The sequence below is a fragment of the Anser brachyrhynchus genome (genome assembly GCF_964034855.1).
Source record: "Anser brachyrhynchus genome assembly, chromosome: 8".
NCBI classification, from domain to species: domain Eukaryota; kingdom Metazoa; phylum Chordata; class Aves; order Anseriformes; family Anatidae; genus Anser; species Anser brachyrhynchus.
Genome location: NC_137702.1, coordinates 20,685,561 through 20,712,809, shown reverse-complemented (window position 1 = coordinate 20,712,809; position 27,249 = coordinate 20,685,561). Strand labels below are relative to the sequence as shown.

At 56.1% G+C, this 27,249-nt stretch overlaps 1 protein-coding gene across 3 annotated transcripts in view; it reads right to left on the bottom strand.

Moving 5' to 3' along the window:
* PAPPA2 (pappalysin 2) overlaps positions 1-23,965 on the bottom strand; it is an 83,183-nt gene extending 59,218 nt beyond the window's left edge. For 2 of the 3 annotated variants that reach the window (XM_080601952.1, XM_080601953.1), the window contains exons 1-2: positions 19,365-23,038; positions 4,819-4,964 (exon numbers count right to left, since the gene is read on the bottom strand). In XM_080601952.1, coding sequence (XP_080458078.1) covers positions 4,819-4,964; positions 19,365-20,935 — 1,717 coding nt within the window. In that variant the 5' untranslated portion in view covers positions 20,936-23,038. Of the gene's footprint in view, positions 1-4,818; positions 4,965-19,364; positions 23,039-23,468 lie in introns of those variants that run through there. The other variant, XM_080601954.1, reaches the window with a different exon arrangement.
* Between the last annotated feature and the right edge of the window lie 3,284 nt (positions 23,966-27,249).

Genomic DNA, 27,249 nt, shown 5'->3' with positions numbered 1-27,249 from the left:
GCAGGGAACCAGCAGGGCTGCGACTCCTCTGGTGGAGCCGTGCTTTACGAACACGGGGCTGGGGCTGGGGCTGGAAAGGGCCTTCTGAGGTGCCCCAAGCAATTCTTCCAAGCCCAACAGGTTGAAAGGGTGAGGAAGTAAGGGTGGCACCTTCCATGCAGCACCCTGCACGTGTGGCTCATGGAGGGGCTGGGAGGCAGCAGCGACGTGAAATGGCACCACTTCCTAGCAAAAAACTCGCGGTGGCTGTTCTTCCTCATGCTTTGTCCCCGGTGTGGAGGCTAAACCCAGGCATTTTGTTGGCCCAAGGCAAAGGAGGGGGCACAAAGTGACCGCATGCCCTTTCTCCCCAGCTCTGGTGCCCTGATCCTGTGCACCAGAGCACTGGAGTAAAGGACCTTGTACCTTGGTCCTATAGATCTGACTGGTTATGAGCCACAAGAAGCTACAGAGCTTGAAAATCCTTTCAGGACCTTCATGTTCGATTGTGTCCTGTTGTTCAGAAGGTTTTTGCACACTGCCCCTCTCCCAGCTATCCGGCTGGCAAATACTGTAGATAGCAGAGGGCACCCCATCGACGGGAACCTAGCGGGCATATAGAAAGCTACTTCTCTTTTTAAACAAAACAGAGAAAACAGAAAGAAAAGGCAACTCTGCAGCCAAACCCAAGCCTGAACAAGGCAGGGGGCTGCCTGCCCAAAGGTCTGAAAGGAGGAATGTGCATGCGGAAAGAAAATAATGTTCATAAACAAGACGAGTGAGATGTGAAAGCCCTGCACGAATCCTGTAGCACTAACCACAAAGACGGGCCTGAGGGGCACCAGAGGCCCTGCGACCAAACCATCCTCCTTCCACCAGAAACCCGATGCTCTTCCCAAACAGAGGAAAAAATGGGATTCCAACGTAGGGAGGGAGAAAACTGTCGCAGGAGAGGAATGCCAAGGCTGGGATACCCTGTCACTCCCTCCTCTCTGCTGGCTTCCCCTATCCCATTCCTCCCCCACACTCCACAAGGACAGTCATATTTTTAGTACTTCTTACAGCTAATTAGATGGCAGGATTAGAAACAGCATGAGAACAGTGCCTGTCTTCCAGACCTTCCCCGTCCCTCCATTCTCCCCACAGCTCCCTGGTGAGCAAAGGGCTCTAGGAGCCCAGCTTTAGACCTGGGAGTTGTATTTCCCCTCTTGAAGGGTCTCTGCTATGAAGGCAAGATATGGAGGTGTTCATAACCTCCCGCTGCAATAAGACCAGTGTCCCCCCTCCTTCCTCTGCACATCAGATCTTTCCTTCCACCTTTACCTCCTTCTGCTCTGGGAGATGTACGAAACCAGACGTTAAGCGACCTCCTCCTCTCATGCCTGAGGACAAGACCAAGGAACCCCCCCAGGATCAGCATTTGCACAGCCAAGCTAAAAATGTCAATGTCATGTCCCCGTGGCATCAAGGGCAGGTGAACCAGAGACGTCTTTGGACGTGCCTGCCAAACCAAGGCTGGGCAACTGGAGAACGGCTTCTGGTGGAACAAACGCACGGTGGTTAGTCAGGCAGGAAGATGGCCACTGCTAGAGGTACCTCTGGTGGAACGACTGGCCCTTCGTCAGGATCCAATGACCTCAGCAGATATATGAGCTGGCCTCAGCTTATATAACTACAGAAAATGTTTATAACATCAAATATTCATGCTCCCATTGCCTTTCAACCATGTTTATGCAAATACCGTTCACATGCAACTAGACAAAGTTTGAAGTGTCTACATTATTGCATTGCTGGGATTTTTGAGGCAAGGCTTTCCGTTGCGGAGAGATGAATTTTATATAGGACAGGAGTTCTTCATCTCTGTGTTTTGCAGTTAAAGAGATTTACTTGCAAGTTCTCAGAAAATTAGTTCTGGACTCCTAGCAAGAACACTCCGAATTTGAGAAGAACTGACTGTGATTTTGGTGGAAACACTGAGACAAAGTATGGTTAGATGGAGCGCTGCAAACAGACTTGAGATTTTGCCTCTGCTGCTGGCTGGGTACAAGCTGTCTCTGTCTGGAAGCTGTAAAGCAGCTGAAATATTGCCTATAGAGATGTCACAGACCAGTTCACCCTCTCCAAGTTGGTCATTACCCTTTACGCCTCAATGAACATAGCTGCTGTTTGTTGGTATTGCTGCTGGACTAAGACAGTAAGTCTGCAGAAACTGCATGAAATTCGAATTTATTCAGGAAAACAACCTGGAGGAGAGCAATAGATCTCCAGGTCATCAGCACTGGAATGTTCATGTAATTTCTGATACTCCAAAAACAATCATAGGTGAACAAAAGGGAAGAAAGAACAAAGTTTTCTGAAACTTCCAGAAGGTGACGATGCCAACAGGAAGGTGAAGAGGACCTTCTTGACGGACACACTCAGAGGTCATGAAAGAGACCAGTTTCTACAGAGTTCAAAGTCCAGAGGAGAGATTAAAACCATCTACAGAAGAAGCAAAGGATAATTTGGAAACAATATGTTTAGTGAGCTTTGGGATGAGAGAAGGGGTTGAAACAGAATAAGGAAACGCAGTTGGAGAGAAGTCTCATGTTACTTCTCTTGAAAACATCTAAGAAAGTCCATTTCAGAGAGACAAATGGAGAAAATTGGGGAGGAAAGTCTGGCCAAGAGGCAAGTTAGCTTCTTAGGGAACTCAGGTGATACTCAAGGAATTAACCTGATTCAGCTGGAGAATCAAAGCAAAAGAGAACAAATGGGGCAGGGTCTATGTTTGCAGGGTGACATTTGTGCTCCACAGGTAGAGACAGTGGCACAGGGGGAGGAAAACCTGTGGGCTGACCTAAGCCATTAACATCAGGAGAGGCAGGAGACCTGCAAGAATCAGCGCAAGAAGGGAAGGACAGTGTCTTCCTGGAGACTGATGCCTCTCTTCTGTAAAGGCCTGTTGGCATCCCTGGTCACTGCTAGGGCCTTAAAGCTCAGGAAATTTTCTCAAGCTACTATTCACTCCTCCCAAGGTTTTCTTTGCTCTTTCCTCCCTACTGTACCTTCAGATTTACTCAGATTTACTCAGAGCAGGTAATCTCCTGCTCAGTCCTAAATTTCTTCTGCACTGACACTGGTATACACTGTGCCTAGTACAAAACACTTGATGATGTGCTGGAGCCTACTGTTTACAGAGAACAGAATCTGTCACCCTCCCTCCCCAGCTCATTAAATATAAAACCAAGGACTGTCTTGAATCAAAGTCTTTGGTCTGTGCCAGAGCCTCAGAGAAGTTCAGATCCAGCTTCACACTTCACAGCTCTGGCACCGGAGCCAGGACAACACCCCTTTTCCCCTGAACCTCCCTGGTAAAGCCCTGATCCAACATTTCCAGATGGTGCCACCCCTGCTTAAGGACTCTGGCTGGACATGAACTCCAAGACCAGAGTTAAATGCAAGCTTTTGATTAAACCAGTTACCCTGATTACCCTTTGGTACACCTCTTTGCAAGCCATCGGGAGGGGTCTGACAAGAACATGTGTGGCTGAAGCACTTGCTGTAGTAAGATGATTGTCCAGCTGAGCCTTGGAAGTGATTTCTGGAAGCCGAAGGAATAAATTTCATGGAGGTTTGCCTTCCTCGACAAGCAATTGTAGCAATACGCTATTGAAAAACCAGTCCTGAAATTCATTGAGGGAGGGAAACTGGCACAAAAGAACTTTAAAACAGGTCTTTAAGAGCGGCGTAAAACTTTAAGGGTTGAACATCACGCACTTGTAAAAGCAGAAGGTCTAGGTCTGCTGCGCAGGTGTCACGAGTAATTATTTCCAGTTACTTATTGAGAAACACTTTAGATGTTTTGACTACAAAGTGTAAAGGGCTTTGCCAGAAAATTCTGACATTGAAGAGGTGGAGGGAGAGGCAGGAAAAAAAAGAGACAACAGAAATAGGAGAAAACACATGGTACATTTACATTCTAGCGAAGCAGCTGCCGTTTTAACAATTTCACAGTCTGCCAGGATTGATGACCTTAATGGTTTGCCTTGAATTCACTGAAGCCAAAGAGTACCTTGCCTTCAGCAGGTAGCAAGCCAAGTTATAAAAACAAGGTTTAATTTGATAGTCATCCTCACATTTGCAGCTGGATTTGGAAGTGGCTAAAGCTCGCTGCCTGTTCAGCTCAGGAGCCTTGGCTCTGAGGTCACCGAGACTCCTGGTCTATATGTTTGTCATTAAGCACTGCAGAGTGAAGTTCACCGTTTCCAGAACCCTGGTGGATGGGTCAGGAAGGTCTCGGAGAATCCTCCTCACCTAAACCAACCAGACTAATGCGACTCTTATTCCCCCTCCAGAGCCAGCACCGACGGCGAACCTGCAGCTTTCCCCACACTCCCTGCCCCAGTGTTTCCCTGCCCTCACCACTAACAGAGCTTGTGGCTACCTGAAAGCCCCATCCATACAGACATTAGGAACAGATGACTCCTTTCCTTACAGCAGCAGAGAGCCTGTTACCGTGACCTTTGACGTTCATTACACGTCCTCAGTGTTGAGCCAAGCCATGGTTGTGGAAGTCTGTGCTCGCTTTCCCAGCTGCCCCCATCCTAAAAGGCTGGGCTGAACTGAACACAATTCAGTGCCAAAACACCAGCTCCTGCCACAGAAGGGCTAAACAAAGGTGACAACTCCAAAACCTCCCTAAGCAACCTGTAATTGAAGGCAAAAGGCTTTGTCTCAAAACATGAGCTAACTTTTTCTACCACTCTACCTGAGAGCAAAGTCTAGTGCCTCTTCTGGCCAAGCCCACCGAGAGAAGCCAACGCCCCCAAGACCCCACGGGTAGGTTCACTTGCTTACCGAGGTGACTAAGAGCCTCTTTATCCCATGGCCAAGTGGCAGCACCAGCCAACTCTTCCCTCACCGAGCTGGCAAAGTAAACGTTGAGGAAGTGGGTGCTGTTCAGCTGCAGGGCCTCCTTCAGCTCCTTCACGCTCATGTACACCCTGCAAGGAAGAGGGAGAGGAAACAGTCAGCAAACACATCGGTGGGGCAAAGAGGAAAAGCAAGAGCTGCCTGTAGATAGGGGGGAAGGGGGCAGCAGGCCTGGACACTCCATCCTCAACTGCCTGGGACCAACTTGGTAAAGTGCAGGAGGAGCAGGGACTGTTAGCGACGTGGTTAGGTGGGATGCAGTCACGCAAATATGAAGACATTTCCGCAGCTTTTCTAATCTGGAGGATTTCACAGCCACGGCTTTCCTCTCTGCCCGCTTCCTCGGTACGAGCGGTCTGGTGGGAGGTGGCAGCAGGTGGTAAGAACAAGGAGTCCTTGCAGGACACAGGCGTGTGCCACGGGGTGCCACCTCTCCCCCACGCCTGCACGTTGCATAGGGAAGAAGAACATGAGCAAAAGGTTCCTCCAACTTCACTCTGAGACATCTCTCTTCCAGTTCTGCTCAAAACGGAGCATGGCCTGACCTTGGAGAGAGATCCCTCTGAGAGGGGGTGGTCTGGGATGGCTTCAGGAGGATGAAGAAGTACCAACTAAACTCCAAAATAAGCTTAATGAGGAGAGGGGAACAGGTCTGGAGACAGGTCCACCAAAGGGCATGCCTAGAGGGGAAGCCTCCTAATGACGCTGCTGGCTGTCTCTCCTCCAGTCTCCAGAGCTGAGGATGAACAGTTGTAGGAGTTAAAAAAAATAAAATAAAATAGTGGAATGGGGATATGCAATACATCCATTTCTAAAGGGCACTTTGCGCCTGTCCTACAGTGAACAGCAGAGCAGTAACACCATGGGCACCTGGGCATCACAACAACGATCCCCACTACACCTGCAGGTCTGGCATGTCCCCGTGCTTGGAGAAAAGTGGTAGTCGGGAGATTTAGGTTTTATTCTCCCCTGTGTGGTGCTTTCTGCACAGGTCGGAGGTCTACATTGCCTTCACCAGTACACCAACAGCATTGGTCTTTACAGAGTTCATGTCCTCAGCAGTGTAAAAGGATCAGGATCTAACTTAATAATAACAACAACAATTCCAATAATAATAGTAGTGGGACTGCAGGGCCTTGGGCTGTGCTGCAAGTGCCAGATACTCTCTTAAATTAAGTACTACTGTTTCCACTGTCAGTGCCATGACCCTTATGGTCTGAGACAGCACTGGGACAGGTAGTCCTAGAAGACATGTCTCCAGGTCTTCAAAGTCTGAGGAGTCTGACCCCACAGTTTACGAAGCCAAAGGGAAGACTGCATTAATTTCAGAGGTCCTAAGTGGAAAAAAAACGCATGGAAAGGCTTCAAGTACATCACTGTGGAATGATGATGGAAATGCACCATTGTGGAAATATGTCATAAGAATGACTAAATCTGCAGCATAAAGCCAATAGCAACATTAAGGTGGTGGAAAGCATTTCACTTATTCCCATGCTTCCAGGAGCAATTGGCATCTTCGAGCTGCATGGAGAGATCACGAAGGGAACACAAGAGTTTCTTTACGCTGGACTAGCCGTGAAGGCACACTGGCTGTATGTGAGCGAGCAGCTTCTGTAAAAGTGGCATCCATTAGCACATTCCTCACCGCGTTGAATTATGGAAGAAAGGACAAAAAGTTAAACATGGACTAAGAGGAAAAAGGCATGTTCTCATCCAATATGTGAAACGAGCAGGGAAAGCAGTGAGAAATGTGCAAATACACTGTTTGAAATGGCAAGATCCCTAGTGAAGTTATTTTACTAACATACTTGTTTAGAAAGAGAGAGGTTGCTACAGCAAAGGGAAGAGGAGGAGGAAAAATTGAATAAAAAAAAAAAAAAGGAACAAGATTTTAGAAGCATACTAAAGCAGGATGACATGTGGAAAGGAGTGCATTAAACCCAGGGGTGACCATTTCCCTGCATCTGAAATAGCAAAGATTTTCAAAAGCCATTACTGCCTCGGGAAGTATCGGGTAACTGGGATCTGCTGACTGCCTCTCCCTGCAGGTAACTGGGAGCTGCTGACCACCTCATCCCTACCAGTCAGCCCTGAGGTGCCATCCTGGCCTGGGCATCTCCCCACCATCCCAGGGGCAAAGGAGCTCCAAAACTTCACCTACTTTAGAAAATCTTGGCTGATGTGTATGGCAGCATTTAACGATGGGATGAGATGACCAGCTTGTCTTCACCAGGCCCTGAGATCTCCCACCACAAAGCAGCATTCCCAGAACACTTTCCCCAGCCACATCAGCTTGCGGAGAGAAAAACTCTCCCAACCGGAAACGGCAAATTAGGATAACATGATCTCTTCTCTGTGATGTCTCGCCTGAGCATCCCAGACACGCGCCACGCTGACGCCATCTCTTCAACCCAACCAAGACGGGAGCAGGCCGGGAGGAATAGATAGGGAGAAGAATAAATAAACCTGAAGGACATATTTGTGGCATGAGTCGGAAGGAAGAAAAGCAAAAATTTCATAGAAATAGAGCGTAAGGAGGGGGAACAGGGAGAAAAAGTCTCCCTCATGCACCAGAGCTGCTCGGGGGACACAGAATTAAAAATAACGTTGATTCCTGACCTATGATATCTTGGAAAAATAGCCCCAAAGCCTTCCAGGCTGTCCAAATTCCGAGGGCTGACGTCAGCCCTATTCAGAGGGATATTCCCGCCGCCTCTCTTCTGGAGACATGATGTTTTTCTGGCTGTCGCCTGCTGTTCCCTTGACACTAGCAACATTTTTTGTCAACCCTTAATTATAAATAACTAATTTCCTCCATTGAGAGATTTGGATGGCTCGGGGCTGTGTCAAGGGTAGGGGGAGCAGTTTCAGCACTGAGATGCTCATGGGTTGGGTGGAGAAGGAGACAAAAGGACTCCGATTTTACCCGCTATGACAGGGAAAGCACAAACATCATCCTGCTGGTGTCCCCAAAGACACGAGCAAGACCAAAACAACTCTAGAATGGGCAACTCTGATTCCCCTCAGTCCATATTTCCCACTGGCATCCTCAGCTGAGACAAGGAGCATGCAACTGGCGTCTTGGTCTGTCACTTACTGCCAAGGTCATGCTCTCCCTCCTCTTTGGCGCTTCTGTGATTTTCCCTGAGGGGAAGCAGAGCAGCCTTTGGTCTCCACAAATGGACCAAACGACAGCCCTCTCCTCTGCTCCCCAGATAGCTTCCCAACTCCTTCTAGACTGATTATTCCAAACTAGATGGTATTTATGGCACGGTGAGTGCTGCAAACCAGCACACATACACAGGGAAAGCCAGAAGGACACATGAAGACATAGATTTCAGCTGAGCAGAAAAAAAGCCAAAACACCAAAAAACCCACCTCACAACCCAAAGAATAAAGCAGAAGACAGAAGATAGGCAGAGAAAGGTGATCAGGTTTGCCAGATTCAAAACAAACATTTTTCCAAGAACATAAAAACCTCACTGGTGAGCAGCTACCTGCATGGCAAGACCACCTCAGCCTGAGGAGTAGCTGCATCCCTGGGAGAGTACAGCTTGTGAGAAGAATACATGCAACAGTAGATAGAGATTAAAGAAGGAAGGATGGCAGACTGCCATTATTAGAAATGAGCCTGGGCATGAACACCAGCTGAAATGATGGCATTTGGAGGAATTAGTACAGATATGAGGGCTGCCATCATGGCTGGTGCTAACCTGTGATAGTGCTGCCTTAAAGTTCTGCTGATTGACGTTAGCTGACCATCTGAATCAAAGGCAGGCTTAGGTACCCTGTGCATAACTGCAGGACTCGTGGCTGCTGGAAAGAAGCAGGATGGGGAAGAGCCTGGACCTTGTGTTGCTCCACAGCAGCACGGTGAAGCAGCACCAATGCTTCTGTGGTCCTGGTAATGGGTCAGGAGCACACAGCTCTGCGTGGGCAATGACAACGTGCTGTCACTGTGTGACATTTCAGGCTACTGAAGGAAGGGAAGGAACGCAAGTCAAGCAGCTTCAGTGAACATCACCAAAGAACTGTGGAATCCAAGACTCATAGCTGCAGATGAAGAGGACCTCCTCAGGCCAAGTGGTCTGACCCTTCTTTGTTCAGAGCAGGTCTAATTACACCAAATTGCTCAGGGCCATGTCCAGCTGAGACCTGAACTTCTCCAAGGACAGAAGGTTCGCTCTCTCTCTCGCCAACATTTAGACATCCTGATGGAAATAAAGATTCCTAATGCCTAATACAAACTTCTCACGTTCTGACTTGTGTCCATCACTTTCTGTTCTCTCACCATGCAGCTCTTCTCAGAGCCAACCTCTATCTCCTCTGTGCCACCCAGTCACAATAGGAAGACTGTGCCTCACAGGGAAACCCTCACCTCCCTTCTCATGTGTTTGCCTGCACATTTTTTTTCTAGCCCACGGTGAAGACAGCATCTTTCTTCTCGTGTTTGTACATAAAGCTCTGGGCTGGCTTGGCCAACAGAGCAAACAAGGTGTTTCTCCAAGCAGCAGTAGAATGGGCAAACTGTAATATAAACCTGATTTGGTTTAAGGTGGCAGAAGAGAAGCAAGAACAGCAGGTTTTAGTGATACCCTTATCACAACAGGAAGACTTGGAGCCATAAAAATGACCATTACCAGTGAAAGACAAAAGATGGCACTTCTGAATGAAAAGCAAGGCCAGCATGTACCCCATGCAGCACCATAAATCAAACCCAATTCTCTGGGTATTGCAAAGGATGCAGTGCGTAATGCCACAGGAATTCCACTGCAATGCAAAAATAGGAGTCTTCTCCCTGTAGACATTTCAGAGGGGATGTGGGAGTGGGGTTGGATGGAAGTTGTCCAAGTGCCCTCCATGGACAGCTGGAAAATACTTGAGACCCAGCCAGCTCCTAGCTAACCATTCAGCCTAATGAAGTCACAGGGGATTCTGCTTTCATGTCCCTCACCCACCACAAGGAAATTCCTCTTCCTGCTCCTGCCAAGCAGGGAGGCTCCTTTTTTCAACCCAAACCTCTGCTTGACAAATGAGGAATCCCTCAGACTTCCCAGGAACAAGCACCAGTAACATTTTTGGTGTGCTGACATGTGCCCCCAAGGTTGCAAAGGGTTAAGATAATGCACAGCAACCTTTCTTCTGAAAAATCAGCTGAAACCGGAAGAGTCACAACTCAATCCATGAAGACAGGTGCTAGATTAAGTGGCATGAATATTTCTGAGGACAGACTCCCTCAACTCTCCATTTCATCAGTGAAGAGATGCTCTTCCAGATTGCAAGCCAAAATGAACATCCTCAGTTCACCCCACCAAAGGACTCTTCCTCTGAAGAGTCTTCCAGACTCAGGCTCTGTTCGCATGCATGAATCCTCCTTACTAGAATTTGTGAATCCTCATCCCTGTTCCCAGCACGGGAATTCCCAGGTGATGCTCAACCTTGCCTCCCTTCTGGACACGCTACCAGCTGGGCACAGAGTGCAAGCCAGGATGGGTTGTCTGGTCTGCCTCCAGACTAGACTGATGGTGGTCCTCAAAACCGAGCCCAGGCAAGGAGCCCAAAGCCATTTGGGTGCACAGGGGATGAGAACATCGCATACACCTCACCATCGGTGAAAGGACAATAGGAAGGAGGAAGCAGCCACCACTAACAGCATTGTGTAGGAGACAGTTTACTATTAGCACGAGGGGCTGAGTATCAAGATGTAAAAAAGGGTGACAGTCCAAAACACCCCTATCTCGTCCCTTCAGGATCTGGGGTTTCCCTTACACAAGAGCAATTCCTGCTGCATTCAGAGGAAACCCTCGGTCTCCACGTGGGAGGTGGATTTGGCTTTGGGACTGAAGCAGCCGCTGATGCTGCAGGGTCGGAGAGCTGCACTGGCAAAGCTGCGGACAGGATCAGAAAGGGGCTGTGGTTCAAGGCTGTGACCCTTCTGTGCAGATTTACTGGGGAAAGAGACCAAGAAGGCTGCAGCCTGTTAGCACACAGCAGCTGTTACATCAGAGGGGAGTGTGCAGCTTCTTGAGGTCAGATTTGGGTAAGAAAGAACAATAACGTTAGTGTCAGACTAGAAAGCCGTGCAGGGCATTTTGCCCTGAGATAGGCTGAAGAGTAAATGCTGCTAACGTTGGCATGATCCAGCTATTCCTGGAAGTGTTTGCTAACAAAATTCTTTACTAAATAATCATTGCACCAGAAAAAGCCAATGCTATTTTAGACCTGGTTTTGGTAAGCAGTGTAAGAATTATGAAAGAGCCGATGAAAGAAAGAAAACTTGTCCTGAACTAATGGTGGATTGATTGAGATTAACTTAAATAGAGGGATAAAGACAGGTCTTGACCTAAGAATGGAAAAACAGGACTGAACAGCAGACAGGCTGCATCTGAGAGGCTGGGGAGAGCAGGGGAAAACGGGAACTCCCTGAAGCCAGGCTGAAAGCAATAAGTAAAAAAACCTTTGAGAAATAAGAGCAGCAACAGAAGGAACGAGGAGCTCTCTGAGAAGGAAAGGGGGCTGAAGCTCGATGTAATTGAGATTAAAGTGCAGGAATGAAAGTGTTCATGGATAAACAAAACTTGGTGGGTGTCGGGTATTTGCAGTGGGAGCCTGGGGCAATGGGCCTAGCTCTTTGGGCCGCCTCCTGGTGGGTACCTTCCCGAGCTGTCGCCCTCAGTGATGAGCAGGGACACAGAGTCTCTGCTACACAGTGGCTTTTGGGACTTGCACAGCTCTCATCTCCCACGTGTGGGAAGAGCTACCAGCCATGTGGGAGAGTGGGTGTCCCCAACACAACTCTTTCTCCCCCACCTTTCCAAGCCCCTGGGCACCATCCTTCCACCTCAAGCCACAACTCACCGAGGGACAACCTGCAGGGATCTCCTACAATCCCACCATGCTCACACCTCCACAGCCCACTTTAGGGTCCATCACAACACCAGCAGCCCCAAAGAGCTTCCCTCCCAGAGCAAAGAGACAAGGACTGGAAGAAGGACATCCTCATTTCTGTAAGGTGACCTTCCTCACAGATTTCCCTCTTACAGCCTCAGAGGTGTGTGTCAACCACACCCACACACACCTTGTATAATTCTGCTTGGAGAACCCTGTGACACCAAGAACAGATCCACAAATTCATCATTTCTTACAGCTCCTCAGCCCTAGAGCATCATTTCATTCTGCCAAAAAACCAAAGGCTACGTTCACTTGAAAGTTAATACAAAATACTCCAGATGTTTCCCAAACAGATCCCCGGGGAGGCTGGCTTTGAGCTTGTGTTAGTACTACTGATTCACCCTATGAACCTTCCTTTTCAACCCCTCGGGGAAGACAAGCCCATGCAAGTCCCATAAACTTCCTGGCTTATGTGACAATTCTTGTGTTGCTTAAGCATAATGGGCCATCAACTTTCCCCTGGGATAAATTTGTCCCAGCAATCTGTGTTTTAGTGCTCTACATCTTGGGGGAGTTGATAGCATTTGGGGTTTATTTTAATGGGAGTTGGTAGCAGTGATCAATTGCAGAAGCTCTATTTCCACGGAAATGGGTATTTAATAGATTTTTGAAAATGGTAGTTATTGACCCAATGGGCCTTAATGGCTTAAAAACCATCTGATTGTAGTATGTAAGAGTAAATGCATATGATTTTCAAATGCGTACTGGAATAGGTAGTAAAAACCCTTTTAAATTGCAGGGACATGGTCAATAGGGAGTTTCCATTTGCTTGTTTGGCCTTTCTATTTCTATCGGCATGAATCATGGCCATCTCTTCCTCAAAGAGACTTGCAATTTCCTCACGGGTGAGATCATCTGAAAACACGCGACCCACAAAGGTAGGAGGACGTCTTTCATCAGGGCGGGTGGCAATGGAGAGCCGGGCTTTCAGAAGGGCTGGACTCTTGTGCGGGGAGCAGAGGACACAGAGCATTTCATCCTCTGTGGCCCCGAGGGCTGCCCATTGCTCCCAGGGAGAGCTCAAAAGCCAAACACACCTCTGAGACGCCTGGGATTAAGCTCAACCTACAGGCTCCCAGTTGATGATCCTACACTCAAAGTCCCAGGCAGAAAACTTGGTTTATCTGGGGGTTAACATGGACCAAAACCATAAATAGGAACAAATTCCAAAGGAAACCCAAATCCCCAAACTGAGACACAGATTTAAGGTTATTTCCCGCCTCTGAGGTCTCCAAGGGCTCAGCACAAGCTGCTGTTCCTCCTCACCTTGGGCCCATCAACCCTCTTCTGGCTGCCCATTTTCAGGACCCCGCAGGGACAGGGATATGAGATTCTTCAGGGATATGAGTGGCATCCCTGCCTATGGCAGAGGGTTGGAACTGGGTGATCCTTGAGGTCCCTTCCAACCCAAAACATTCTGTGGTTATGATTCTATGATTCTAGGGGAGCCATCGGCATGAGGCGTCATCACCTCCGAGAACAGGAGAAGAGCACTGGACTGGGGGAGCTAACACAAAGAATTTGCAAGGAGAAGAGCTCCAGACCCGGCTTTGACCTGGGGCAGGGAGCCCCGCAGCCCTTCTCCACACGGCTTGGCTCTAAAACCCAGCGCAGGCAGCAGCAGCAGCCCGGCTCCAGCGCCCACCAGCACGCCTTGGAGAGCCTGGCCGTCCCCAGGGCAGGATAAGCGCTCGCCTGCTCTTCCTGCTGTTGATGCTGGCAGCCGAGAGGCTGCGTTACACAGAACATGTGTGCGCGCGGGGGGAGCGCAGGAATATGCTCGCAGCCCCTTGCGGTTTCACCAGGCTGAACTCAACAGTGGCAAGTTATTCTAGAGCAGGCTCCAAGCTAAACAAAGCCAGGTATGGTTCAGTTTCCGCCTGGATTGTTTGTTTCAAAGGAAAATAAAAAACTTCCCGGGCCAGGGCTGAGCCTTGCGGCACTCTTCCCCTGCCTCAGGCTGTGCAGATAAGCCCAGTCCCCATTCAGACCGTGGGAGGGGATCTGCTGTAAATCAGCTCTCTCTCACTTTTTGCTCACATCAGAATAAATGAAGTAGCAGCCCAGGGGGATAAAGGGGTCTCTGCAAACAAGTGAGTGTCCCCCGGAGCCCAAAGCAGGGACAACACAGGTGGGTGCAAGGCTCCTGTCCTCTGCTGCCACTGCACGGTCTGCACGAGGCCAGGAGACTCCAAGCAACCCAGGCAGGGGAGGACTGTGCAGACACCAGTGCAAATTTTTGCCTTGCAGTTAGTCAGGACTGAACAGCTTCATCTCCTCACGTTAAATGCCTCTTTTACCCCCCTAGGAACTGAGGGACAGGAGACAGAGCCCCGGCACTGCGCTGCTGCACAGCCAGGGGTCATGGTGGCAGGGAGTTCTGTGCCTTGGTTTCCCCAGCTGGTATTACCCTTCCCTGCAGCACAGGCAGGTGGGCCCATGCTTAAAAACACCGCAGAACACACAGCCTTTGCTGTGCAGGGCTTTCAAAGGCATTAAAGAAAGTAGGCACCTACATCCCGCTGCTGTTCAATGGAAGGCAAGGGTCCAGCTTTTCACCAGGTGCCTCCACCTCCTGCAGCATCCTCCTCTATGGGAAGTGCCTCAGATTGCTGGCGGGAAGAAGGCAGGGCTGTGGAGAGACCTGAGACGTTACTGCATTCACCCCGAGCTTCTCACTGAAGGGCATGCGTTTGTAGCCTTGACATTGGTTGGGATGGGGATTGATATGGACAAAGAGAGGAAAAGGAATCTGTTCAGCCCAAACATCTCTGCCCCTTCTTAAAGAAAAATAAATAAATTAAAAAAAAAAAAAAAGGAGAGGGGAAAAAACAAGTCCCCAGCCTCCAACTTATTTTTAGGTCCAGGCAATTGGGTGTCCCAGCCGGAGCGCGGCGCGCGCAAGCCAGCAATCTAAAAATGCCTCCCTCGCAGATATAAAAAGGACACGGGATAATTTATTGGGGAAGCTTCGTAATGTAACAATTCTACGTTAACCACAAATAAAAAACACGAAAAGCCAACCCCGGGGCTGCCTCTGGTCCCAGACACAGCCCTTGGCAGGCAACAGTCACCAGCGCTCAGCATCCAGAGCCCCCCAGCAGAGCCTTGGGCTGTTTTGGGCGGCTCAGCCATGCCGAGCACCCGGCGGTCCTGTCCCCTCTGCAGAGGGACGATCTGATTTCCTAAATAACGGGGCTGGTCGGGCCAAGGAAAACTAGACTCCCGTGTCTGCAGCCCAGCCTGCCAACCCAAACGTGGATAAATCACCCCCAGGACCCCCCCAACACGGAGCTGATGGGGTGCCACCAGGCCACCCCGCTGCGGTGTTTCCTGGGCTCGCAGCCGCAGACACGAGCACGGCGGGGTGAGGAGGAACACGGGGAGTGCTGAAAGCCGGGACAAAGAGCAAGCCCCCCCAGTCCCAGCCCCCAGACACGCTGTTCCTTCCCAATTGTCCTCTTGATACAGCCGTGCCCCAGGATGGTGGGAGCTCCTAGAACAATAGCTCACATCTGGGCAGGCTGCTTTCCCCCAAAAGCACCCAGACTGCCTGCGGCCCTGGGCAGGGAGCCGCTCCCACTGCTCACAGGCGATTTGGGTTGTCCTCCTCCTGCATGGCACCCTGGGGGCACCCGGCCGGTCAAAAGCAAATCCGGGAGCTTTGCCCCAGCCTCGGGCTCGGGGGGAGCTCAGGCACCCAGAAGCACGTTCGCAAGGACATGGGCTCTCGGTCACATCGCCAGCACCTCGGCAGGCAGCCTGTCCTCGTGATATCAGGGGCTCTATCCAGGACAGTCCCGTCTACCTTTGCCAAGTTTTGAAATTAGTAATCAATGGGAAGAGCCCAGAGAGAGTGGGCTTTCCCACAAGAAAAGACAAAGATTTTTATGGGCTCAGTCCAAGGGCTCTCATGAAACATTAACGCCTCCACCAAGAAATCCATCAGACTCCAAAAAAAGCCCTGTTAATCAATGCTCCTCTCCAGCACCTCTGCCAGAGAGGAGAAGCAACAGGAGGCCATCCTTGCCTCACCTGCTCTCCCCTGGACACTTCTAGTGTCCATCAGGCAATTAGCCGAATTTCCTGACAGTGACTCGAGGGCCGGGAGCAGCTCAGAGCCATGAGTCCTCCCGGGGTGTCCACAGGAGATGTTCTCTGAGTTAGCTGGGTTAGCTTCTGAAGGCACTGCTTAGAAAGCGGGAGGCTCCTGCATGACCTTAACCCAATTAAGCATCCCTCCCTTAGGAGGGAGCCCAGCTACGCCTGCATTAAGGCTCATCAGGCGCCCGGCTGATCAGATAGAGCTTCATACCGCAGCTGTGGCCGTCCCAGGGGAGGCAGAGCTGAATGCCTCGCTCTGAGGATGTATATACAGGAGGGAAAGGGGAAGTGTGGGGCAGGGAGAGCCCAGCCGTGCTCAGACACTGCCCCACGTCTCCTTCTCCCACATGGCCTTTGGGCCATGGCAGAGGCTGAGTGGGGAGGTGCCACAGCCCCGTTGTCCCCTGTGTCTGTCCCTTTAGGGACCATCTCCTCCACCACCTGTGCTTCTGGTGGGGCTGGCAGAGCCCGGGGGTTTTCCACCTCCTGCTGTTACTTGTGGTGTTCCTGCGGGGTTCCGGGGTGCTGAGACGAGAGGCCCGGCAGCTCTGCCTTTACCCGGGCAGCCCTCTGGTTTTCCTTTTCAGGCTCGCTGTGTCACACACCAGACTCATTGACTAGCTGCCCGAGGGGGACCCTCGCTGAGTGTTAATTGCTGCTAATGAGCTGTTGCTGCTTTCCTTCCAAGAACACCAATTACCACAGCACTCAGGCGCTGCAAGGAGGTGCGTGTCTGCAGCAAGTCAGCGTGGATTTTACTCCGGCCCCTGGCACCGCGCTGCCAGCAGCTCCTGGAAAATGCTTTAAACCCGGGTGAGACTGGGCAAAGGATGACAGCAGACAGCCCTCCTGTCGTCCTCCATCCCCTCCCTCTTCCCATGGTGAGTCAGGGTGGCTGGGACGTCCTTGACGTGCCGCCTTCTGGGCTGGCTCTGCGCTGGAGCCAGCCGCCAGCGCCCGGCCCCTGGCTGAGCCCTGCCTGGGGGTGCCGTGGGGGTGCCGTGGGACTTGCCGTGTCCCAGCCCAGGCGGCCGAGAGGAGGTGCCCCGAGGTCTGGGCACGGTGTCCTGGCACAGCACTGGTCAGTGTCGTTCCCTGCCCCGCAGCCCTGCCACCCCTCCTTCAGACCCCCTCTCCCTCCCGTGCTCAGCACGGCCAAGGGGCCACGGGACCACCGAGGGGAAGCACACTGAGACCTCCACCAACTACAAAGCACAGTTCCCTCCAGAAACATCATTTGTCCTTCTCCAAGCTGCAGCCCCAGGGAGGTAAGGGATCCGCTAAGACGTTAAAGGCTTTTACAAGCGCTTAAGGTCATGCGAGCCAAGGTACCAAGACCCTTCACCAAAACTGCATCTGTCGACAGCCCTGGTAAGAAATCGCCTGGTGCCTCACTCCAGCTTTCTCCTTTGGATGATTTTTGGCAGTACTGAGAAGCATTCACACCCAAACCCCTGCCTCGAAGTGAAATACGATGGGGATGATTCACGGCGCGAAAAATCCTGGGGCTTTGTTGTGCCACCTTGCTCTGAAAGGAGATGTCGGCAGCTGGAGAGCAGTGCCGGAGACATCCTGCTGCCTGCCACCGCTCACCTCCCAGCACCCGGCTCCTCCCGTGCTGCCCTTCCTCGGTTGGTTTGGTTTTATTTTGCGTTATTTCCCTCATTTTGGCTTCCGCCCTGAAAGTCCTCCCGCAAGCTCCCCAGCTGCCCCACTCCTCATAAACCTTCATTTGGCCAAATTATGGCCAAAGCCAAACGTACTGGCTCGGCGGGAGCTTTCCCTGAGCAAAATGCCTTGAGCTTGTGTAGTTGGGGATTTGCCCACATACCTGCAGGGAATGGCACTGACCCGGCCGTGCAGGCAGCTCTGGATCACCTCACCATTTCCCAGACCCACGCTACCAATTTCCCAATGTTTTTCCCAGAAAAACAACTGGGTGCAATTTCTCCATACGCCTACCGCAGCTGCTGGGGTGCCCGAGGCAAGGGCTGTGCCAGCGCTCCCCGAGGGCAGGGAACGGCAGCCTGGGGGAGCTCGGCAGCAGCAGGGTTCAATTCGTGCCCCCACGTTTCCCAAACTCTGGGCACGCTGGATTTCTCCTTTGGAGCTTAGCCTACAATCAATCTTGTCTTATATGCAGACCAACGAGGTCTGCGGAAAGAAAAATTGCAAAAGATTTGTTATTTCCCTAGTGTTCCTATTTTCCCATTCCTTTCCCACAGAAGCAAGGTTTTTGTTTTGTTTTGCTTTGTGTGTGTGTTGTGTTTTTTTTTTTTTCTTTCCCAACTTTCAGGGGAAAATCCTGACAAATGGAAGCCCTGATTCATACCAGCAAAAATTTGGCCTTTTTTAATTTAAGGTGGAGCCCTTCTTGTCTGAGGATGAAAACATTCCTCTCGCTGCGCACACAGGGCAAGGACCAAGCCTTGACCATGCTCCTATGAAGAAGCAAAGCCCTGCCTGGTGGCCAAGTGGCCATGGGTGGCCACCACACGTGGAGAGCAGTGGGGCAGGCAGGAGGACCGCTCGTCCCCCAGTGCTTATGAAAGAGCTCGCTCACCACGGTGGCAAGCAGGAGGACGGGCAGAGACGGGGTGGTGATGGTGGCTGTCACCAAAGAGACTTCCAGGGGTGGGGAAACATCTGCTGGGGGTGCTTGGGCAGAGGCATCGTGTGTGGCTCCGTGGCTGGAGGGAAGCACTGGGAGAAAGGCTCCTCGTCCTCCCCTGGAGTGTGAGAAAAGCTTGAGAATGAGGGAAGGGCCCCAGCGCCACTGCCCAGCCCTCAGGCACCTGCTTCCCTCTGCCCTGCGGTCCCCACCTGGGAGCTGGCGGAGATAAGAGGCTGGCTCCGGAAGAAAAAAGTATTTATGGCCACAGCCTACCTGCTCCCACAGCCCAGAGTGTAAAAGTGGTGGAGAGAGGAGACCAAAGGAGCTACGCCTCCCTAAACCCTCCCTTGAGCATTTGTTCCCCGGGGGGCAGTGCTGCCCGCGGTGGGGATGGGCAGGGGGGAGCCCCACAGCCACGGGGAACAAGCAGCTTTCTCTGACACTCAGATAGAAATGACTTAAAAAAAAAAAAAAAAGGAAAAGCCGTGTTTTTTTTTTTTTTCCCTGTCTCTGGCAGAGAGCACATCTGGCAGCGCCACGAGCGCTGGAAGCCGTCAGCGCCGGCACTTCAGAGGCTCCGGCAGCCTGCGCCGGGGGAGGAGGGCGGCAAACAGAGCGCACTGAGGGTAGCCCCCCCAGCACGGGGGGTGTCCGGGGGCACCACACTACGCACGGATGCCCCATGGGCACCTCACACCCACACCCACACCGGCGGCCAGACCCCACGCCATGAAGCTGCTGCATCTGGCACAAGAACCGACCGGCTCCGGGGGCACCGCAGCCCCCAGCCCCCTCCACCTACCGCTGGGGCGAGTCGGGGTCGAAGCAGGTCCTGGCCACGTCGGCGGCGTGCGGGTCGCAGCAGTCGCCGTCGTCGAAGTCGTCCAGCATGTTGTTGCACTCCATGTGGCAGACGCCGTCGCGACGCTTCCAGGAGAAGCAGCGGCCGGGTCGGCGGCAGTCCCCGCCGTCATAGCCTGTCAGGGGGTGCTCGCACTCGGGGTCGCAGCGCTCGTTGCCCACCTTGCTGGGCTCGCAGCCCAGCAGCACGGAGCGGCGGCGCAGGGAGGAGTTGCGCACCTCCAGCAGGCTGAGCTGCCAGGAGATGTTGTAGGGGCGGAAAGCGTCGCTCAGCGCCCGGTGTTGCCGCCAGACCTGCTCGCGGCTCACCGTCGGCCGCCCGCCGCCGTCCTCGGCCAGGCTCACCACGCGGTACCGCACCGCCTTGGCCCCCCGCAGCGGCCAGTGCTGGTTGTAGTGGGAGACCAGCTCCACGTTGTCGCATGCTGTCTGCCCACAGGCCGGGGGACCCAGCGGGCGAAGGATGGGGGGCGCGGGAGGCGGCAGCGCCTGGCGCCGGGGGAAGGAGCCCTCGCGGAAAGGCGCCCAGCGCTGCTCCGGGGCGTCCAAGCCGGCGGCCAGCGCCGGTGCCACCCCCCCGGCCGCCCCCTCCAGGAAGGGCCGCTGGAGCCAGGTCTGGGGCAGGGCTCCCCGCCACAGGGCCAGCCCGGCCAGGTGTCCCCGAAAAGCGTGGGCGTCCCCCCAGGCGTCCCCTCCCAGCAGCAGGGTGCGGCAGGAGGCCATGAAGGTGCTGTGCAGGGGTCCCCGCTGCCCGCCAGCGCGGCCCACCCGCGCCCCGTCCACGTATAGGGACATCCAGTGCCCGTCGTAGCTGGCGGCCAGGTGGGTCCAGGCGTCCGGGCGGTAGCGGTGGGACCCGGTCACCTCGGTGGCGGCAGCCGCCCGGTCGGTGCGGAGGGAGAAGAAGAAGCGGGCGTCCTTCTTGCCGCCCAGCCGCAGGGCGCGGATGCCCAGCGCCCAGCCCTTATCGCTGGCCGTGTGCGAGCAGTTGTCGAAGACACCTGCAGAGGGGATGGGGATGGAGAGAAAGGAGAGGCGGTGAGGGCTGGAGGGCAGCGCCGCTCCTCCACGGAGCTCCATGAGCATCCTCGTGGCATCCCAGGGTCTCTTGCACCTGCTGGGATGCTCTGGTGAGGAGCTCTCGGAGCAGCTGAGCACCGGCAGCAGCAAGGATGCAAAATCCACACCACCGGGCTTCTGCTTGGGGGAGAAGGGGTGGGGGGAGGTTTGGGACGTGTTGGGAAAGACGCAGAAAAATGCAGGTGGCCAGAGGCTGGGCAGCGGGCGCTGGTCACCGTTTGGGTGAGCCAGGAGGTGTCCGCAGCCAGAGAGGCCGGACGGAGAGGGGAGGAAGAGTGCAGCCAGGAGGGGAGGAGAGGCCAAAGAGTGAGGAAGGAGAGCACATCTCACTGTGCACCCAAGCGCGTTGCCAACCCGAGCTTTAGGCTGTGCACGACCCAGCAAGGGGCAACAGACCCACTGCTTGAACAAAGTGGTTCTGGGCTCCTCCATCTCCGAGGCAGCTCAGTGTCCTGTCACCCAGACTCACTCCCTGTCTCCCTCCATCCTCTTGGATTAATGGCTGTGGCGCTGCCATGGGTGGCTGGAAGCACCTGGGGCCACCACGGCTCCGGCACTGCCATTGCCTGGTGGCCGCCACCACAGCTGGGACATCTGTGGAGTTGTCACCTGGGGCTGGTGAGCTCAGCATCGCTTCCGAGCCCCACCAGTGGCACCTTGGCATGGGGACAGGGCCGGCCCCATTTCCCTGTGTGTTTTGACACTCTGGCTGTTGACAGGTCAGGTTTTTCAGAAGGCAAGAGCCAAGCACTTGAAGATGCCTTTCTCAGGCATGAAGCTGGGCTGCTTTGCTTTGAAAAAAAATCTTGGCCCCATCCTGAATCTCCCTCCAGCCAGCAGCGATGGGCTGGAATTTGAACCATCTTGAAAATCCTGCAAGCAGGCAGAGCTCGAGCCCCCCGAAGCCTGTACCTCAGCATCCCACCCCAGAGCAAGGCTTCGGGATAAACCCATCAGCACCATCCCCCCCACCCCACCAAGCTCCCAACCCAACAAACCTCCCCGGGATGAGACAGAGCAAAGCCAAAAAGCAGAAGGCAGGAGAAGGAGCCTGGCAGCCGTGGGAAGGCAAAGCAGAGCGTGCTCGTGGACAGAAGGCTGGCTGGAAGGTGTTTGGACCTGGATCTTGTCTGGAGGATGGGGAAGGGGGAACGGAACCTGGTCTGTGACGTCCGTCAGTGATTAGAGTGATAACGCCGGGTTTTAAAACAAGGGCTGCTGGCAGCAGCGCAAAAAGTGAAGAGAAGCAGCGCTGCTTGAGCACTGATATGTGAAAAAACTGGCTGCAAAAATGCCCCCCAAAGCATCAGAGTGTAAGGCTGGGGAAGCTGAGACAGCCAAGAAATAATAAACCCCGTTGGTTCTGCTGCAGCTTGCGATTGCACAAAAGCTGTCAGGAAAAATGTCCGATGGAGAAGTGTCCAAAGAGGTGAAGTGCCCCACGTTGTAAGGAGCACGTTCACAGCACCTTCTCCATCGGGCCAGGTGCTCTGCTGCCCGCTCGGGACACCCAGGTCCCCAAGTGTCACCTCCTGGTCACCCCTGGGGACCGAGAAGTGACGGAGCTGCAGCCCCAGGAAGACACCTGGGAACAAGTCTGGGCTGCTCCTGGTGAGGGATCTCCCGACCCAACAAGACCGCCTTTGATCTGAGCAACGCCAAATCCCAGCCCGGTGCAAGGTGGGGAAGCTTGGAGATGCTCAGCTCTGCCCCGCTCTCCTCCCACCTTCCCTCACATGTGCACAGGGGACCCGGAGCATCTCCAGCTCCTCCACGGCTGCAGGTGGCCCCGGGGCTCGGTCCCTGCAGGGCATGAGCCCTGGGCCAGCAGCTCTCCGTGTCACCTGCCTGCACCAAAGACGTCCCTGCTGCCCTGTCCCCCTCCGCTGCCCGCGGCCGGCCCTGCGCTCCCAGCTGCAGGGCGAGGGTGGGAAGCGGTGGGTGACTCAGAGAGCCGGAGGCTGACTCAAGCCTCCGGAGCTTGAGCACGGAGCGGGAGATACTGCCTGCCCGAGCGGGTGCCAGTGGTCGCTGCGTAACGACTGGCCCACCCCCGGCAAGGAAAAAGAGAAAAAAAAAAAGTCTTGATAAAAAGAAAAGAAAGAAAACTAGCCGGGAAAAGTTAAGCCTAACACCTGCGGGGCCGAGCTCCAGGTGCAAACAGCTGCGCTGCGGATGCGGTGAGGCTGGGGGACGGGGATGCAGCCATCGCCCAGCAAAAGGGGGCGAGGAATTTAAGCAACGCGCCCGGGGGGAGGATGGCATTTGGGAAGGGAGTTAGGATAACGGGAGGGTTTCTCCACCCAGCCCTCCGATCCGGCTCGGCACGGGGATGCAGCAGCCCCCCAGCTCTCCCGAGGGGCCGCCGTGTGCCGGTGCCCTGTGCCCGCAGCTCTCCATCACCCGCCCGCTGGCTCGGCTGGGGATGCCGCGGGCTCGCTCCCAGCGCCAAGCGCCCCCCAAAGCCGAAGAGGAGAGCCCGGGGCGGGGGGGGCAGAGCCCGCAGCCTGCCGGGGGGGCACCGGGGAGCCCGGCCGGGAACGGGGCCGGGGCCGGGGCCGGGGCCGTGCGTGCGGCGCGGCTGCCACCGTGCGGCCGCAGGGTCCCGGGGCTCCGCCGGCGGGGAGGAGGAGGAGGAGGAGGAGAGGGGGGGTGGAGGAAGGAGCGGGGGGGCTCCGTGCCTCAGCCCCGGGGCGCGCAGGGGCCGAGCCCCGCAGCCCGGGCGCCGGTTTGGGGTCCCGCGACGGCGGGGGGATTGGGACGGGGAGGGGACGTTTTGGGGTCAGGGGAGCGGGGCGGGGATGTCACCTGCCGCAGGTGAGCAGCCCCCGGCGCTCGGCGGTGTCCCCGTGCCCGAGCAGCCCCCCCGCGCCCCCCGGCCGGGTCCCCCCTCCCGCCTCGGGCCCGCCGAGCCCCCAGCGCCCCCGGACGCGCCCCGCCGTGCCCCCGTCGGGCCGGGCGTTACCTGCGATGACGGCCGGGTTGCTCTGTCCTCCCTCCGCCTTCACCCACAGCTCCAGGGTGAAACGCTCCCGCGGGACTTCGGGCAGCGCCTCCGGCCTCGCCGCCAGCGTCTCCCGGCCTCCGGAGAAGTACAGGGCGGGCAGCGGCCGGGCCCGGGGGGGGCTCGGCACCTGCGGCGCCCGGCCCCGCGGCCTCCCCTCCGCCTCGCCCCGCTCCTCCTCGCCTCCACCCCCGGCTCCCCGCGGCCTCCGACCCCGCGGCCTCCCGGGGGCGGCAGCGCCGAGCACCCCCTGGGCGGCCCGGCCCGGGTACAGCCCGTAGGGGTGGTGCGGGGGGGAGGCCCGGCGGCTCGGAGCCTCCAAGCCGCAAAGCTCCGGGGGGCCGGGGAGGGGGGGCCGGGGGACCCCGCGGGCCAGGCTCAGCGCCGCCAGCAGCAGCAGCGCGGCCGGGGGAGCCCCGAGGCTCGGCATGGCCCCGGCGGACGGAGAGGGGCGCCGGGGGAGGCGGGGGGGGGGGGTGGGGGGGGACCGGGGGTGGAGACCCCGGGGTTTTGGGGAGGGGGGACGGTGGGGGGCGCTCAGGGGGGCGGCGGGCGGCAGCCGGGGCAGCGCCGGGGCATCCTCCCCGGGTCCCCGCCGCTGCCGCTGCCCCCAACTTTTCCCCGGCGCCGCTCTCCTCTGTCCGCTCCTGCGGGCCCGGGAGGAGGAGGAGGAGGAGGAGAAGGAGGAGGAGGAGGAGGGGGAGGGCGAGGGCACCGCCGCGGGGACCCCCTGTGCCTGCGGCGGGGCCGGGGCTCCCGCTCTCGCCGCGCCGCCGCTGCCCGCCGGCACCGGGAGGGATGCGCCGGGCGCCCTTATCTAGAAAGCCCCGAGGCGCTCCGCTCCCCCCGCCGGGGAGGGGTTGGAGGGGGGGGCTGCCTTATTTAAAGATGATTATGTCCAATCTAATAAACCCCGAGCGACGCATCGCCCTCCCCTCCCTCCCTCCGCCCTCCCGGCCGCTGCACCCCGCCGGGACCTGCTCCCCGGCTCGGCACGGCTCGGCACGGCCCGGGGACGGGATGCGGAGCGGAGCCGGGGCCGCAGCAGGAGCAGGGGCAGCACCTGCGGACACAGCCCCGGCTGCCCCCGCCGCTCCCACGCTCCCCGCAGCCTTCCCCGTCCTCGCCTCTTCCTCCGCTCACCGCTCTCCAGCCTGGCAGTCCGGCGCGGGGCTCCTCTGCTTTTCTTTCTATTTATTTATTATGACCATTATTATTATCATTTCCTTCCCAAGTTGAACCAAGCCCGCGCTGCGCTCCGGTTCTGGCTCCGGCCGTGCCGTCGCCTCCATCCCGCTCCTCGCCCGGGGGTGGGCGAGAGGAGGGGGCACCCCCAGCCCCCCCCCGAGGGCTGAGCCGGGGGGCTCCGTGTGGGAAATCTGCCCGGAGAGGGCCCCGGGGTGCCCCCCGGCCGGTCTGCCCTTCTTTTTTCCCTCCTTCTTGTTTTTTGGTGTTTTTTTTCTTTCCGTCTCCCTTCCCTGAACAATGATCCCATCTGTTGGCCACGTGCAGCAAGGTGGGCTGGAGGCACCTCGGCCAGGCGAGAGGGAAAGAGCGAAGCCCCCCAGACCCACCTTGCGTGGCCCCCACCCGGCCGGGGGGGCACCCACCCCACAAGGGGTGCCCCGAGCCCACGGGTAGGCACGGCAGCTCCCAGAGCTCCCCCCCCCAAAAAAAACCCTCGTGCAAGCTCGGCAAGGCAGGTACACTCGCAAACCTCAGCAAGGCTTTTCTTTTTCTTCTTCTTATTTTATTTTTCTTTTTCTTTATTTCTCTCCAAAACACTATCTGTGGCGGTCAGTCCGAAGCAGGGTTGCCAGCGAGAGCTGGGAGGCCCCTTCCAGGGTACCGGCTTTCGAAGCAGCGAGGCAGGAGGGAAGGGATTTAATAACAAGCAGCAGGAGCTGGCCGCGGGGGGCTTGTTTTCTTCCCAGGGAGCTGGGGGGGGGGGGCACAAAAAACAGTAGGGCTGGGAAAACAGGAGGGCCAAGAGGGGTGGCACGGAGAATCACCGAGCCCCTGGGAAGCGGGGAGGGAGGTGCGAGCACGGGGAGAGGTAAGGGCACGGGGAGGACACGCGTGAAGGGGAGAGGACACACGTAGGGCACGCGAGGACATCAGAGCCGGAGCAGGAGTCCCAGGAGAGCCCTCCCGGGAGGAGGGGAGGGAAGGAGCTGCCTGCCCCGTGGCGTGAGCGGGGTCCAGCACCCAGGGATGCGGGGAGGTTTGGGGCTCCCCGGGCAGCACGGGAGCACCGAGCGAGATAACCCAGCGCTTGGCACGGCTGGGGCGGCCCCGGGCGTGTTGTCCTGGGGCAAACGCCAGCAGGCATTGCTTACAGTGCGTACTCATTCAGGAATGAGCCGAGCTTCCGATAGCCCCGTCTACGAGGGCCTGATAACGGCGGATCCCGCGGGACGGCCCGTTTTGAATGGCGGTGACCTGATGTTAAGCAGTTGTTCATCATCTTGCCACGCACCCCGCTGTGCTACCCGGCCACCAGACCAGGAGCCTGCACCCCAAGGAGCCAGGAGAGCCCCAAATGTGTGTGCCCGCACCCAAGAGATGGCCTGGCTGGGGTGGATCCAGCACCGCAGAAACAAAACCCGAAATGCAGAAATGCACCTGTGCAGGCTCCGCAGGAGGACAAGGCGGGCAGGAGCATCGGGGCAAAATCTCTGGGTGAAATCTCCCCGGGGTGACGGGGGTACAGAGCAGAGCCACCCCTGTTTCTCTTTGCCACCGCGAGCTGTTGCCAAGCCTCGTTCCCCTGCTGCTTGCAGGTGGCAGAAGATGCTCCAGCCCCCGGCCTCCACCTGCCCCAGCCCGGCGGTGCCGTGGGGCGATGCAGCCCCGTGGGCTCCCTCAGGGATGTCCGAGGGGAGGACATCTGCTGGAGGTCCCAGCTGGGTGCCAGCCCTGCATGCAGCACCGGGAGGGAGATGCTTGCACCGGGGAGCCCAATGCAGGAGGGGAGGGAGGAGAAGAGGCTGCAGGTCCCTGCCGGGTGCCCCCCGCTCCCTCTGGGCCCCAGGTGCCCCCCGAGGTGGCACAGCTGGGGCAGGGGCAGGGCTGTGCCTGACCTGACGCTGCCTGTGCTGGGGGGAGGCGAGCAGCAGCGTTTCAGCGGGAGCTGAGGCCGAGCCCTGCCTTTCCCCACGCCTGTCAAGAGCCATCAGCAAAAGCCTTCCTCACCCTCTGCTCCTCTGTAGGAAACCACCGGAGAGCCCGACGTAGGAATAAAGACACGGGGAGAATCTGGCTTTTTTGTTCACCACAGGGCAGCCAAACCCTGCGGGCCGAGGCAGCAAGCCTGAGCAATCAAAGCGGCTGGGGGCACAGCCCGGCCTCCCCCCGGCCGCCGTATCTTTTCCCAAGCAGATTAGGAGCCCGTTCAGACGGCCGGGACTCCTGAGGTCAGGCTCTGGCCTCGCACGCTGGAGGTTTGCTTGGGAACTCGCTGGGTTCCTGCCTCGGGCTGCACTGCAGAGAAGCCCCCATGCACGGCCGGTGCCGGTGCCAGCAGCACCGAAAATCCGGCTGTGAAACCCCCCGAGCCCCCTCTCCTGTGTGCCTCATGGCCGAGCTCACATCTCTCGTAACGGGGCCAGGGGTAACTGCTGCTTGTCTCTGCCAGAGCCCTCCCGCGGGCTCTCTGGATGGGATTCTCCAAGGTCTGATAGGAAGGCTCAGCTCCCGCAGCCCTCTCCATGCCACTCGCTCCCATGTGACAATACTTTCT